This window comes from Harpegnathos saltator, unplaced genomic scaffold (assembly GCF_003227715.2).
Source record: "Harpegnathos saltator strain DR-91 unplaced genomic scaffold, Hsal_v8.6 scaffold219, whole genome shotgun sequence".
Lineage (NCBI taxonomy): Eukaryota > Metazoa > Arthropoda > Insecta > Hymenoptera > Formicidae > Harpegnathos > Harpegnathos saltator.
In genome coordinates this window covers 2,025,261-2,041,843 of record NW_020230005.1, presented here as the reverse complement: position 1 = coordinate 2,041,843, position 16,583 = coordinate 2,025,261, and the positions used below count along the sequence as shown (strand labels likewise).

The following is a 16,583-nucleotide window of genomic DNA, read 5'->3' as shown; positions in this document are numbered from 1 at the left end:
GCAATTCCAACCAATTTACTATTCACGCTGCTTCGACGTACGCCCAGCCGCGGGCTGTTGTGATACGGGCAGCCAATCAAAAACTCTCGTCGGGAACAACTGACCGGCCGGCCATCGATGCAACAAGCAGAAACCTCTGCTCACAGCCTAAAGCGAGGATGGATGGTTGGAAAATACAGGAGGAAAGGATATACAAGAGGAGAGGTTGGACGAGGAGACGAGAGAGAGAGAGAGAGAGAGAGAGAGAGAGAGAGAGAGAGAGAGAGAGAGAGAGAGAGAGAGAGAAGAGAAGAGAGAGAGAGAGAGAGAGAGAGAGAGAGAGAGAGCACGCTGGAAGAGAAGGAAGAGGAGAACAACGACGAGCAGGTGGAGGAGAAGGGTGGCTAAGGGGTGGAGGGGGTTGTAGAGAGCGTATCGGGGCGCTTGTTGGTTGGTAGTTTCGTCTGTTGATGTTTCATCCGGTTGCAGTGTAGTGTTGCGCATACATGCGTGTAAACGTACACACAGTGTGTACAGCGACGTACACTTAACATGGCGCGGTATCGCCGTAGGGACGGGAACAGAAGAGTACTTGTCTCGCCCCTTGAGCTATAAAAGTAATTATCGGCGGTTAACGATTCAGCTTGCGCGCGGCGGCGGCGGCGACGTGGACGTAAATCATATGGGACGGGTTCGTATCGCGCGGCTAGATAGCGGACAAGATCGCGGACGAGTCACGGGCGCGCCTTTAATCGAATTGGCCTTTGATTTCTCGCGGCTTCATCAAACCGTAACACGGTTTTGACAAAGAGCTGCGACCAATAGGATACGTGTCCAGCCGCGTATCGGCGCCGCGGTATCGCAGGACGTTTTTCGTCCTGCGGTAATTGATAAAAAGATCCGCTGTCGGGACCGATCGCTTTGTGTCTGACAGTTAAAAGGAAAAGTCGTCTGGATTTTTGCTCGTGTCTCGATCGTTATGCCGCGAGATCAAACAGAGACGGCGGGTGAGACGGTGAACGGGGGGGGGGAGGGGAGGGGGGGGAGAGAGAGAGAGAGAGAGCAACGAATTTACGCGTCGTGTCGTTACGAAGCGATCATCTCACGCGACAGCTTCCCATCAGCCCCGGTCGACCGACAACGAGATGGTCGCGGAATGCACGGCGTCTCCACCCTGTCCTGTAACCAAAAGCCACACGTACTCGTACGTCCGTCAGTCCGTCCGATGAGACTCGGAACGTACTTGAGCCGAGCAAGAGAGAGAGAGAGAGAGAGAGAGAGAGAGAGAGAGAGCGAGAGGGAGAGCGTTTAAGATCACTGTGTAATTTAATACAGGAGCCGAGTCGAGCACTTGACGAGGACTCGCGCGACTCGTTGGAGATTTCCGTCTAAACTCGGCTCCCCTCGATCGTGAGAAAAGCGCCGACAACAGCCCCGTAATAGAAGCTCGACGAGCAGCAGCGCGTTAAGGTCCGCGGCGCGATAAGAGGCCTTCCCTCGCCCTGCTTCCTCTCCCCCTCTCCCCCTCTCCCCCTCCCCCCTCTCTCTCTCTCTCTCTCTCCCCCAGCCCCACCGGTTAAGATCGTAAGGCGAGCGATAGATGAAGGGTGAATTTAAAGGGGGCCGGTCGGCTTCTCGTCGCCGTCGTCGTCGTCGTCGTGACCGCTTTAACTAACGGGGTCGCGACCACCTGCAAGTAGACAGTCCGGATCGACCGGCGGCACGCACAGGCCGTACACGTACGTTGCTCCTCCGTTGCACAGCGCGTTGCGCGCAGCCGAGAATGCATCGCGAGCCTCCCCCTATCTAGCACGAGCACACTTGCGCACTTTAGTGCCGGGAAGCGTGCCGTGTGTTGCCAACACGGCTCGACACTTAACCCACGCAAACGGATTGCGCTGCTTATTCAATGCCCGCACGTCGAGCGGCCGTCACCCTTGATGGACTAGCTTTCCGACGCATTAAGATTGCGTTCGGTCTTACGAGAAACGCGTGGAAACGGGAAAACAGCCTATTCTGGGCAGGAGAGAAGGAAAGAGCAAGAGGGAGGGGGGGGGGAGAGAGAGAGAGAGAGAGAGAGCAAAAGAGCTGAGCTCGGTGATTCACCAATGTCCAATTTCCACCGTAGTCGCGATTGTCGCTCTGTGACAATGGCTCGGGGAATAACGAGACACGAATATTAGACGGCTATTTACGCGGCCGTAATACAATATCGACGGGCGCACGGTAATTATGCGGATCTCTATTTCACTGGCCGCGCGCCGGTCGCTCTTCTCGCCGGCTATATGAAATATCTGGTTTAAACGAGAACGACTAACATTTCCGCCGCCGCGTTTCACACGTGCGCACACGGACACGGGCACAAAGACGGGAATTCCGAGCGTTAATGGCGAACATTTGTAAAATCTGATCGTTGAGGCGAACTCGAGGATAGCCGGGTACACTCGGGTTATTAGAATTCCGTCTCCTTTCGTACCTTCGTCCGCATGCTCCATTATGCGGATGCGTTCAAACGCCGAGCTGTAAAGTCGGATGCGCGGACCCGTGGGCGTGCGTAAATATAATAGCGAGTGATCTCGCGCGACTCGCAGAAATTACAGCGCGCCGGCGCGGCGCGGCGTCTCGCTATTATTTCGAATCGGCGATCGCACGCGCCGCCCGCGCCGTCGGAAGTCGTGTTTGCAATTTCTATCGACAGTTCTATCGGCCACGCGCCGATTACCTCGTTCGTGTGAAACCGCAGATATGTATTTGGTATCCCGCGCGCGCACGCGCGACGTGGCGATTCGGTAGGGAATTTTTTCGTATTTTCGCATTTGTGACGTTATGCGCGAGCCGATTCGCACCTGGACGAATCTCAGCCGGCACATTTTATTCTCCTCATTTCGCCGTTGTTGGTGCGCATTATATTACAATGCGCAGCGCATCCTTTAATGTACATTATTGAAATATATAAGCCGTACGTTTAGCTTACGGAAACTTTATACCCGCCGCGTGCATTTGCGTTATTTAATAACGAGGACATGCAGTAATCATACAGAATGGCTGCGAGCATTAATATACATTTCATGTTTGGCTTATGCACTGAGACTCTCCAGTAATAAAATGCGCCGGCGTGCACGACGCGCGGCCATTTTTATGAAATACGACAATTCCGCATCGGTTCACGAAATTTCAATGCGCCAGTGTACACGTCCCATTTTTTAATTATCCGCATTTTGCCGTGCGACCACCTCGTGACAGGCGCGTCGAGTAGCTTTGTGAAATAAAAATGCCACCGCCGCGGTGGATATTGTTTTCCTTGAAAAATGAGGCTAATATCGGGCTCGAGGTAAAGGACGATATCGCGGATTTTTCTCACACACAGATAGAGTGAAACGATTATATTATTTACGTCCTGATAATTTTACGAGTCAAATGTACGCGGAGGACATGAAAACTGGGCGTATATTGTTTCGCGAGATTACCAACGTGTAAGGTAGCGCAAGGTCGTTTTATTTCGTTTGAGCAATCCAAAATTATTTGACACTTTGGAATCGTGTCTGCCGGCGAGAGGCGAAAGACATTACGTTACGTTACGTTACGTTACGTCACGTCACGGGAACTCATGCCAAACCGCACACATACGCGATGAATGCCGCATTTATCGCGATATGTCGTGTCGTCCGGATAATATGTGTGTACGTCGTCGTCTCGTTTGCTGGCCTCGCGCACAAGTCTCGGTTCGACTACGTGCGATCCGACGACGGTCGGCGGCGATACAAACTTTCGACATTAACCCGCGCCCAAGTTTGTCCTTTCACACGCCAGCAATCATATTTTTGCCTGACCGCAAAATTATCTAATTGCCGCGACTATAAAATATTGGCCCAGTTGCCGGCTAACTTCGGGGCTCAGTCAAATTAAATGCTGGCACGGCCCAACTGTTCTCCCCAACTTCCTCTTTCCGTTCCTTTCCCCGCCTTCCGCGGATATTATACGCTGACCAAGATTTGATATTACTCTCGCCGGCTCGGGGGCCTCGCTCTTCGCGGCCATACAAACACCGCGGGCCCACGAGAATTCCCTCCCTACCGCCTCCCCCGAACGATACCAGCGAATTACCTGGCCTCACTGGCCGTTTGTTTATTCGCGCCGGTTCGTCGATATTTGTCAGAGTATGCATAATTCCGCGCCCCTCGATGCAGTCGCCCTCGCAGCATCTTCCCGTTGCGCCGGGCTATGCGGATAAGTCTTGGTATGCGGCGGTTATGGTGCACCGCGTTTCGGATTTGCAGATGAGGGCCGGCGTAACCGCGCGGGATGTTGTTGGAAAGATACAGAAGTGAAGAGCAGAAAAGTCCGGGGCCGTATAAACTCTCGCTGTGTAATTCAGCCGAGTAAAACGTCAGCCGATAAACTTGCACTCCCGGACCTCTCCTGTTTTCTTTGAATGCGTTTTACCGTGCGGATGTGCGAGAGGGGGGGAGAACGGGAGAGAAAGAGAGAAAGGGATGCGCGCCCGCGCGTTGTAGTCCCGGGTTTTCTCCATTTTATTTTCCGCCGGCGTTGTTTTTCCTTTATCGTCTCGCTCTCGAACTTATTATTTACCCGTCTAAGCTTTTGATATCATATTTTATCGCAGGTGGGCGAGTTCACGCATTGCGCGCCTTCTATATTCCGGCATTGCGGTAAATTGTGTCGATACGCTTAATACGTGCCGTAAAACGGGACGCGCTCGAAACCGAGCTGAAATTCTGCGTCGGTGCTGACCCTACAAATTTCGCTGAACTTTGAAGGGCCAACGGGGAATCTTTCGAGGTATAAAACTATATAGGCCATTGTGTTTTTTATCGCTACGAATGTTTGCTTACCGTCCCTTTCGTTGAGGCTCACAGGAAGGTCAGATTAGATGACAAGGTTATCCTTTGATAAATAGTCGTAACTTTGTATTAATTTTTTATCATTTTTTAGCACCTGTAATAATGTACTATTATGAGTAATGAGAAACACTTTTCCTTTTCTTCGGCTTAAGACAGAAATATGCAATTAGACTCTTTATTGTTACTACGTTAAAATTGATTCATGCAACTGTAAGACAAATATTTTTTTCCTTCGTTCGTTCCCTTTTTTCTCTTTTCTAAAGAAGACTGTCAACGGTAAAGCCGTTTGTCGTGCATATTTCTAAAGAAAAGCACACAATTATAATAAAAATATTGAATTTATTCTTGCTTCTAATACCTAAGCATTTTATATACGTACGAGTCTTGCAGGATGGAACTTCGAAATGGGCGTTCGGAGCGCCGAAAAACAATAACGATAACACGGTGAGGTCAAATGTGTGTTTACACTTTAGAACGTAAAGATAGGGACGCGGATTATAAAAACGACGTCGCGATAGGCATAGCGAATTGGTTGTTGTTGGACGTCCGAGATAGACTTGCCATCGCCGCCGTTCGTGCAGAAGACTAGTGAATGTTACAAATCATTATTTTCTAATATCTATCGTGTGACCGTGGGGTCGAGCTTTGTTCGTCAGATCAGGGCGTGATAATTAGCCAACTTCTCTTAATTCCGAACACCGGTGTCGTCGTGCGTTTTCCTTTCGATATCGGTCAGACTTAGAAACTTTCTTGGTCGTTAGAACGGACTCGCCGTGCGTTTTCCCGGAAGATCCGGTGTGATCTGGAGATTGATCGATCTGAGAAGGACATCTCGTGCGCTTTTTCTTAATGTCCATTATACCTCTTGGTGCTGGATAGTGAGTCTTAGGCTGGGATATATTGACGATTTCCTCGTGCCTTGGAGATCTCCGACTGCCCGCCAGCGGTTCAAGTATGTATATTTCCCACTCGGATCGCCATGTTGTTTTTAATCAGTTATCGCGTGAGGTAATTACACGGAAGCTTGACTCGAGGTATCCTTCGAGTGCGCCTTCGGATCTTGCTCGACTCCCAACAAATAGACATCTAAATTCTATTATCATTGATTTATCTTTTAATTCTTTTTTACTTCCTCGAGCCCGTCTATTTATTCGGCTCTTGTGTATACACATCAGATAAATAAATAAATAAAGGAAGGAAAGTCATATTCAGGAACTCCCTCTCTGATGTTTATTTATTCCTCTTACACAACTAATCATCTAATCTAATCTAATTTTTTCTAATTTTTCAGATCTTTTCGCTCGAGCGTGAAACGTCGTTGAAATTATCGCGCCGCGATTGCAACGTAAAGAAATGGAAAGTGTAGTCGACGCTGTTGTGCGCACTGTAGTGCGACAGTTTGGTTTTCATCAGTGGACTTGGACACCTGGACGTCGTTGGATATCGCCGCGAGTTGGTGAGTGAAAAACACAAATGCGATGAAGCATAATTTTTCATAGTGCATGATTGGATATAAATCTCAATTGATTTTTCTGCGATTGAGAAAAGCACCACTCTACTGTAAATTTGTTCTATAACTTTAATTTTTAAGGTTAATTCTGGTGGGGAAGAATATTTTTCATTTTATTCAATCGTTGCGCCTTTTCGAGGCGCTATAAATTTGTCTGCGAAATTATTCAGTTTGGTGGCTTACAAATGCCCCTTATAATCGGTTATACGTTAGGAGAGAGTTATGCCGCTTTGCGTGTCGCAAACTCGTGTAAGGCAGTTACAAAAAGTTAGTGCTCGATGCTACCGAAGCTGGTACGTGATATTATGCGAAACTGCGACTTTGAAGCGCGCAAATCGATGTCGCGGGCGTACCTATGTACACGTACCTATGCTAGTCGAACACGATTGGCCATCGACATAATGCAAGAATTTGCCTGGAGCGTGCCAAGTCGTCCACTCGAGGCTCGAGAGTTTTGTTAGAGCTCGCGAGATCGCCAACGGGATTTTGTATACTTCCATGGAAATGACGTACTTGAGGGTGAATTCGGGCTTAATCGGGCATGTAAAAGCCGCAAAAAGACGCAGTTTTCGATTAAACATACCTGAAGATACGGATGATGGAACTTTGGGGTTTAATAAAAGACGAACACTTAATATTCCGTTCGTATTAAGGAATAAAGAATTCGCGTTGCAGGGTTTTGAGATATTTCGCGGCTACAAGAAGAATTAGATTGAATACGACGACAAAAATTATTAAATTGCTACAAAAATTAGATTGAAGGAGAATTTAACGCTGTCAGAGGAAATCTCAATTTTCCGCGACTGTCTGTCAGTTAAACTCATAATTCTGTTTCGTTTGAGAGTGGTCAATTAAATATTAGAGCAAATAGTAATCGCTCGCGACAGAGCGGCGTGCAGTGTCGAGATTGTCGAGGAGAGAAACGAAGCGAAGAAAAAAATATACCGATACACATGTGCGGAAAAACTTGGAGCACAAAATGGATCAAATCACATGCTTTTATCGCACGCTCGATAAACCGTGGACGCGTTTCGTGGACGGATATAGTTCTACCATTTCACTCACCATGTATACATCGCTAGCGTTCTTTCATATTCTAGAGCAATATAATTAGAGGAATCAAGATGCCTCTTGCTCAATGCGCGAATTTCTAAGCCCTGATATCAAGGAGGTCGATCTCGGAGTCGAAATGAAAATGAATTTTTAGATTACGTCAAGGGCGGCGCGTTGTGGTTGCAGGAAATCAGAACCGACCGATAGAACGATGCGGAGCGAGCGTGACGCAACGTGACGCAGCGTGACGCTTTATAGTGTGAAACTTCAAACACACACACACACACACGCGGTGACAAAGTTTGCGTGGAACGAACGTTAATAATAATTAAAGCTTTTTATGCGGTCGCGCGTTTTTTCATCGATATATTCGCGACTGCGGCAACAGTCTCAGAACCGCGGGCGAGAAGGGAAGGTTTGGGGGGAGGGAGGGAGGATGCAGAGGGCAGTGCGCGGGAACTTCTTCGGAACCATTATTTTCTCTTATGAGAAATTTAGGGTACGTCCGTCGGGGAATATTAACCGCGTAAAGGTGGCCAACAAGAAAGTACTTTCTGCGAATTTGGCCTATGCAAATACGGGTGAACAATCCGGGTAGGTCGAGCTTGCAAGCCCTCGCCTAGTGAAAAAGTTTGGACGCCCCGCGACGAATACTAATTAAAGACTTGCGGAATGAAATTAGTTAGCCGAGGAGTCGGGGGTGACTCCGCGAGGATGGACGATGGAGTCCTCGACTCGGCGCGACGAAGAGCCGCTTATGATAATATAATAATACTTACTTGGGGCCTCGGAGTGCTACCTCCAAGCTCATTATGCGTTTAGTTCATAACTTCAATTGGATTCTTACTATCCCTACTGAGCCGAGGCTTTCATCCTGCCGTTGTCTCAAACCATCCTAATTATACAAGTAATTACTATCGCGAAGGGGAACGTTTTCAGCTCATTGATTGGCCGCGATGATGCTGCATAAGCAAAGACGGACGGAAAGAGAGCGAGGGATTTTTCGCATTTGGAATATTCTGTTCGAGATATCCCGTCACTGGGTCAAACTTACCCGTGCGCTTTGCGATTTTATCGTGGCAGAAAATTTGTTAGTCGCCGACTTTTTCGATATTATTCTTTGTTCGCGCGTGAAACGCGCGTGTATCGGCAGTCTTCGATGACCGTGTCTTTTCTTTCGATAAAATTCGCACATTCGACCGGTTTGATACGGTGCATTTTCGCGGGGCGGGAGACAAAAGAAAAAGGGAGAAAAAAGGGGGGAGAGAGAGAGAGAGAGAGAGAGAGAGAGAGAGAGAGAGAGAGAGAGAGAGAGAGGTAGCGCTATTTATGACTTACCGCCGGTAAACGCATTTTAGAAGAGAAAAAGAAGAAAATATTTGTTGATCCCCGTCGCTATACGGGAAATTTTCGCAGGGTCCATACTGTCGCGCGCTCGCCGGGCTTTGAAATCAATCTCAGTACTCTGGAAACATGATAGTCCGACGCGAGTAGAACTTCTTCCTTCCTCCGCCTCGGTCCATTGAAAAAAGGCTCTCGAGTCCATCTCAAGGTATCGATTAACAAACACTCCAACAGCTAGTGCTGCCTTTGTAGAGCCCGCTTTGCAGAGTAACCGCTCGTGGTAAAGCCGTTTCGAGCTTTCCTGAATGGCGCAGTGAAAGCTTTCTGTGCGAACGACTCACCGAGTGTTGCACAAGAGGCGGACCTTTCGAACTTCACAGAATAACGCGACCATGCGCATCCATTTGTGCGCGGTAGAATTTCGCCGACCTAATCGAATTCCGGTTGCGTCGGCGAAATTTCCGCATTCGCGACCGACGAGCGCGATATTTAATTTAGCGCCTAGCCCGGTTTGGTATTCATGACGGGCCGCGCCGTGGACGTAAATATAACGCTTCTGACGGAGTCCGCGGAAATATGTATCGACCCTTTGACTTTCCTTCCCGAAATCGCGCGCCCTTCGATTCGATTCTTGCGCTCGACAGAGACTCGTCGAAATTATTCACGGTCTTTGCCGTCCGTTTCCGACGAATTTCACCATCGCAACATATCCCCTTCTCTGCTTTTTTCTTCCTCTCCGGCGGAGAAGGGTTTGAAATTGTCGCGAAAAGTCGCGGTTGCGTTCCTTTTTTGCGCCGCAGTCCTCGCCGTGGATATGCGAGAGAGAGAGAGAGAGAGAGAGAGAGAGAGAGAGAGAGAGAGAGAGAGAGAGAGAAGGAGAGAGAGGGAGTACATCTCTGTATATTTTTACATCGTATCTCTCACCTCCGCCTCCCTCCTTCTAACCATTGCGAAGTTTCAACGAGCGGGGCGATAAAATAAGAAACCCGATGGGAGCGCCGTTTTTAGGTGGAAGGTCGCGTAACACGTAATGCGCGTTGATTTACAGCCGCGCGCTCGTTCGCGCCGACAATTGAACACTTTCACTCGCCGTATGCCAAGAAAACCATTTGTCACGATGGCAATCATGCACTGTGCTACACACTCGTATGCAACGACACGCTCGGTCGTGGAAAGCGGACTCACCTTCGGACTTAGGTGCGGGTGGTTTGCGAGTGGCCCAATTTGTCCGGATACTTCTGCCACCGAGCCATTGGCCGTTCATGGTGCCGATGGCGCTCTCTGCCTCCTGTAAAAAGATAACAGCAAGGAAAATCAAAATTTTCTAGCGCAACCTCGAGAGTCAACGCGCGTGCACGCGCGTATGTCGGCGTGTTTCGTGCGTTCACCGTCTAACGATCTCGCTTATCGCAGACGCAGACGTGACGCCCGCATGTACGTCGATACTAATTTCTGCCCGAGCTCCGCGGACGCCTCTCTTAACATCCGCTCGCCGACGACGACATTTAATATTTTGTGGTATTTTTCTTCAATTTCGCGCTCTCTCTCTCTCTCTCTCTCTCTCTCTCTCTCTCTCTAATCTGCGCGGAGCGGCTTTTCGGTTTTACAGCGGGATATGTATTTATCTGGCAGCTTCAGCCGTGCAGCTACATTGAATTTTATTCGCCGGTTTTCGCGTTATCGCGCCGTTCATTAATTCATCCTTTCGCCGCTCAAAGTCTCGGATTTGTGCAGGAGGCGTTTCGGACACAAATGCAAAATCTCTGTTTTTGCACACGTCACAACAACGCTATTTATTTTATTCCGCGATTGCTGCACACGCCGCTTTATCTGAGGTGTACGAATGTGTATGACTGGAGTTAGCGTTTGCAAAAGTCTTACTTTATGACGCTTCGCTCCGCTTGCCAAGCATGCGCGCCAAAATACACCCCGCGGCACGGGAAGCAGCGGGAAAGGGCAAAGTCGTGACACAGACGTGAAAGTAGCCGACAGGGAGTCGCGTAAAATTCGTTGACGCTCGACCGACGGATAATAATTGCCGACAATTATCGAAAACAATAGAATTGTATTTACGTATTATTATTATTATTATTATTAGTATTATTATGTGTGCGAGAGAGGGGGAGGGGGACGAATGAAAATAGCGCTCGAAAGCTCTTCCTTATTGTCTCTCGCAACGTCTGCAACAACAATCGCGGGGCTCCGTAAGAACCGGCGGCGGCATCCGCGCGACGCGACGCGACGCTGCTGGCGCGGGGGCGGGAGGGCGGCGGGGGATGATGCGCCGTATTCACACGCAAAACCGCGGATAAAACCAACAGGTATGTTGACGTCAATATTATCTGCGACTTATTGTTGATTCAGCCGCCGATATCCCGCCAGCAACCGTGGCCCTCTCGCGATCCAGGTCAACTTAATATACGTTTTGAAATTTTATTCGATCGACTGCACTCTTGATTCCCCGGATTTTCGCGAACCGCTGCCGGCGATCCGAGACATTTTCCCAGCGCGTCCTCTCGTCGCGTTTCCTCTCTCTCTCTCTCTCTCCCTCTCTCTCTCTCCTCCTTGTTCGAGAAGGGACGGAGAATCGCCCTCGGCGAAGGGGATGGTAACGTCGCCGCCGTGGCGGCGACGGTGCGGCTGTTCGCTCCGTAGCGCGCTTTCCAACAAAACAGAGATCCCGTGGTCGGTATTTAGCTCGCGAGCGCGGCTCCATTAGGCCATCTGTATAAAAAATAAGGCGAGTCCTCGCGCCATCGCGCGAGCGCGAGAGAGTCTCGTAAGAGGCTCGGGAGAGGGTGGAAAACCGCCGGGCTGCGCCGCGCGATACTCGTAACACGCGCCGTGTGCTCGCGCCAAGGAGATATACACGCTATGACACACGTCATCGGGGGCTGCATCGTACACATGCGCGTCCGGGATGTGCATCGGCGACGGTGGCATTCGGACGGCGGATTCGAAGGACGGCTAGTGGAGAGAGGATAGAAGAGGGAGAGGGGGAGAGAGAGAGAGAGAGAGAGAGAGAGAGAGAGAGAGCCGAAGATGTTCCCGACGCGAGGAATTTCTCCCGAAAAAGTTTACTATTCGGAAAGCTCCCCGGGTTTGTACGTAGCGAGAAAGAGAGACAGACAGAGAGAGAGAGAGAGAGAGAGAGAGAGAGAGAGAGAGAGAGAGAGAGAGAGGGGCGGGAGGGAGAGAGGGAGAGAAAGAGAGAGGGTGGAGAGAGGGCGCGAGGGAGAGGGAAATGCCTCGTTCTCTCCCTCTAGACTCCCGCGGTCTCTCCCTCCGCGCCTTTGCAGCTTCCACAGTGGTAGTTTAACCACCACTGCTCTCTCTCTCTCTCTCTCTCTCTCTCTCTCTCTCTCTCTCTCTGCCTGCCTGTCTGTCTGTCTCTCTCGCCAGCCTCAACCATTTGCGCCATTCCGGGGAGTCCCGGCTTCGCCTTTGCCTCATCTCCAGCCGTTACTTTCTTCGACGACGAGCGGGCTCCGCTGGCGAGAGGACTCTCCTCCGCGCGCGCAGAGTCTTCATCCTCTTCAACGGCCACTCGGCGCACTACCCCAGATAAAGTATTTCCGATTCGAATTTCCATTCCCGATATGACGGCGCGCGCGTTCTCGCGCGGTTAGCCTAGATGGAGCGTCGGGGCGACCGAATGCCCCGCTCTAAGCCGATTCTAAACTTCGGTCGATATCCCAACGCCTCTTCGACCCGCAGCCCCTGAAAACCACCACCGCGCTTGGCCCCTTCCGTCCGGCGTGACCAGGGCGTTTACGTGATACTAGAGGCACGACCGCTGGCTGCGACCGACCGACCGATCGACCGATCGACCGACCGACCGACCGACCGACCGACCGACCGACCGACCGACCAGCCGGTCGCCCGGCGGCTCGAGCTGTCCAAGCACCCATCAAATCGAATTTCTTCCGCGGTCGGCGATGCTATAGACGGACGGGAGCGCCATGCACCGACACCCAGCTGTTTTACACGCATTATTAAGTCATGCCCCGATACAACGTTACGCGCCGTCGGATTACGTGGCCTTAACGAAAGCTCGCCCTTCTTGCCGCCGCGTGCTCGCGAGGCAAAGCCTGATCGCGAGCGACCGAGAACTCGCGGTTCTTTCGCTTAATTGACGTTCAATTTCGCCGCTTCTCCAATTTCGTGCCGCGAAAAAGCTCATCTACAATCTTCGGATCGCCGGCGCCGGTGTCGATGAAACACGAGCGACGCGAGTGTCCGCGGCGCGATTGCGAAATTTCATTCAATTTCATTCAATTTGGCGACAACGAGAAGAACGAGAGCGAGAGAGCGAGAGAAACGGGGCGGGGGCGAGGGGTGAATGCTTCTAATCGGTTCTAATTTCTGGCCGCGGAATGTTCCGAGTGGTTTTTAGCGTCGGCGTCGGTGCGCGGTATAAGAATTCTGCGTGGCGTTTGACAATTTTCAGTAAAAACTTTACGATTCCATGACCAAGTAAAAATATGACTTGTTGTTTCAAAAACTTGCCGACTCGTTATACCGTATTCCTGTTTCGTCAGAAAATAGCGACTATTTGTTTGCAGGGTTGTTGTATATTCAATAACGTGTCGACGTGGCCGTTATGCATCCGATATTTTGACTGGAGCCGTAAATAAAATAACGTCGGCGGGCGCGAGCGTGCGCGAGCGTGCGCGCGCGCGCGCGCGCGAAGGCGCTAACCAATGCGCCGTAAATGACGCTTGCCGATCGTCTTTGTTTGCCCAGCGTGAGTATACAAATCTGTGCGGCCGCAAGTGCGCTTTTGTGTGCTTAAGGTCGTGAGTCATAACACCGTGCGATTTATCGATCAAATGGTAAAACAACAAAAGTTGACAGTAACTAGAGCGGCCCGAGACACTTACACAGCGAGTATGCGCGAGTATACATTGGCCAACAATTGCTAACAGGGGCACAGCTTAGACTACACGGAGGTGGGATCTCTCCGTCTCTCCGCAACTAGAATAGATATCGACATTGTGCCATATACCGCGAATGAAAAAAAAAGAAGAAAAAGAAGCGCAAGAAGAAGAAGAAGAAGAAGCAGTGACACGCACACACAAAGAGAACGCTTTTCGAAGTGACGTTACTCGGCGTCGGAAGAACGTCGCTGCGAAAAACGTTCCATTCGATCGCGCTCCGGACGAAATCGATGCATCCTGATGGAGACTCTAATGAAATTCTAACCGATAAAAAAGGATTCAATAAGACTTTCATAAGAATCGAAGGGAATAACGTGATAAAGATATAAATTTTACAGTCGAGGAGGAGAAGCGCGCTCGCTCGCTCGCTCGCTCGCGAGAAATACTCGAGGAGAAGTATCCGTTTGGCAAACACTAATATTTAGTGCGCGCGTTCCATTTCCATCGATTACGACTCGCAGCCTTAACATTCTCACTCTACCGACCTCGCAGCGGAGGTTCCCGCGGAGAAATTTTTTCCCCTTGCTCCAACATTACGCTCTCTCCCTGCGTTGTTGCCCCTCGCGGCCGCGGATATTTCCTGCTCGCGGTCGTAATTCGAGCTCGCGAATTTTCGATACGGCTGCGATTCACTTTTGATCAGACATGGGAAAAAGCGCGACGATTCGCCGCCGCGAATCGTCCGGCGCTCGCGAGGTCGCGAGGTCGCGCGCGAGAGCAACCTGCGAAGCGAGGAAACCGCATGCTCGTCTATTAAGAGACTCGGGAAATAGGATCCTCGCGGGGCGAAGCTCTTCACGGAGACGACGCGTCGAGAAAAGTGTTGCCGCGGTGGGTAACGCGTCATCCACGCTTGGACGAGCGTAGTACGCGGACATATGAAACGCGTGGAAACGGGGATGGCGGCGGTGGGACATTATAAAGCTCGGTATTCATTAAATGCAGCACTCGAGACTCCTCCTGTCCCCGAAGAAAAACGGGAATCCCGGGAATTCGTATTTCCTCGTGCGTCTTAAGAGAGCCAGGATGTTGGATGCTGGGCGGCGGCGATCAGAGCTCGCGATTTAGCTACGTGTATCCGGCGGTGGTCGAAGGATATAGTGGCGGCGGGACTGCTGGTCGTCGTTGCTGGGTGCGCGGGCGGGGGGCCGAGGCGGTGAGGGACGAAATTTTCGCGCGTGTTCCTCGAGGTTAACGGAGACACACTCGGGAAATTTATACTTCGGCAATAGTAATACCGCGGGTGTGAGGCAGGTGCCGCGGCGGTGGTCCAGATCGATAGGACATTAAAACAGAGGGGAAACGAGGAGAGGGTCTACCTTCGGGGCAGGCGCCTCGACGAATAACCCCGCCATAAACGGAGGAAAGCCTTCTTTTACTCAGCCGTACATCTAACTTCGCCGTGATTTACGTCGCGGATTTTGGCGGGTCACAGTAAAACTCCGGCCACTCTCCATTTAGCCCCCCTGAAAAATGATGTTGTAAACCGGTCGGTGACGGTCGGACGGATGCGGACCCTCCTCCCTCTTATTTGATCAGCGGAAGCCGGGTAGAATTGGAGTCTTCGAGTTTGACATACTACGGGAGTGCCGTCACGGCTCCGTCATGACCGTCGCAGTCGCAGTCGCAGTCGCAGCCGCGCTCGTAGCTCGTAGCTCGTAGCTCTCGTCTCGCCCCGCCCGTGTTCTTCCGGACTTTCGACGGACGATCGGAGTTGAATGCGATAATTAAAATGCTACTCGGCAGCGAATTATCTACCTTGCCATTATGCCGCCGTAAGTCTGATTTACATAAAATGGATCGAGTTTGCCGCCCCTTATCTACCTTAGCTCGCACGACTAGCCGGCATTAATTTGTCATTCCATTTTTGACTGTAATCTCTTAAATATGGAGTTACCGATGTTGTTTGTTTTAATCGACGCTTCGCATGCTGCTGCAGTTTCTACTCGCTCTCCTCTCAGCGCGAGGAGAGAGCTCCGCGGAATTTTCTCTCTCGCGAGCGCGATTACATTTTCGCAGAAAGGCTGCGGTAGTACGCCGCGGCCGCGAGTTGGCTTTGGGGGACGATGCGTAAAGTTCTCTTGTAAAGTCTGCAAAGCTCGTAGTAAGATCCTCGAGTTAACTTGGCGTAAGTGTGTTTTTGCCACTTAAGATATATCGATTGATACATGCTCGGAGATAATGAACCCATCTTATTAAACTTTTAAAATGGAGAAAGACTTCCTCTATACGCGTGTTTCTTTTCTCTTCTTCTTGTTCTTTCTTTCCCTCGTCGCCGAAAGGAGGGGTATCGTTCATGCTGTAGAAGCGAGACACGACGGGGAGACGCTAGGAGAGAGAGTTTGCGTTTCGAAAGCTACACATCTCTAACGGGCGCATCGGGAGCAGAAAGTAGGGAGTCCGAAAGTTCTCTAAGGGTGAAAACAATCTGTTGATGTTATGTTAGGGTCGACTAGTCTGGCGTCGTCTACTTTCAACGTACACTTGAACGCAACAAGTACAACTAAATGTAACGATGTTCTTGCGAATTTTGAGTACCGTAGCTAAGGCTCATGTGATGGGATCCGCTTATTATCTCAGCTACGGTATTACGCTAATCTTTTCCTAATTTCTTTGCTAATCTACTTGGTTCTAACGAGACAGAGAAAAAGAAGGACAGAGCGGGCTGATCGGGCGCCTTAACTTACCGCCTTTTTGACGAACGAGACGAATCCATATCCCTTGGACTTTAAGGTCTGCGGATCCCTCACGACTCTGCAATCTCTGCAACAGAAACATAGCGTATCTCGTGAGATATCGAAGAGCGGTGCGAGTCGGTGCGCGAGTGGAACGCGATTGAAGAGTCAGATTCAGCCGGTGCGCGAGGGAAGTCTCGCGACGGAGAAAGTTGCGCAG

General features: G+C 50.5%; 1 protein-coding gene across 8 annotated transcripts in view; it reads right to left on the bottom strand.

Annotated features, from left to right (window-relative positions):
- LOC105192538 (nucleolysin TIAR) overlaps positions 1 to 16,583 on the bottom strand; it is a 472,885-nt gene that overhangs the window by 37,912 nt on the left and 418,390 nt on the right. For all 8 annotated transcript variants that reach the window (XM_025298465.1, XM_025298464.1, XM_025298462.1 and 5 more), the window contains 2 exons: positions 16,376 to 16,451; positions 9,934 to 10,036 (listed from right to left, as the gene is read on the bottom strand). In XM_025298465.1, the coding sequence (XP_025154250.1) occupies positions 9,934 to 10,036; positions 16,376 to 16,451 (179 nt within the window). The remainder of the gene's footprint in view (positions 1 to 9,933; positions 10,037 to 16,375; positions 16,452 to 16,583) is intronic.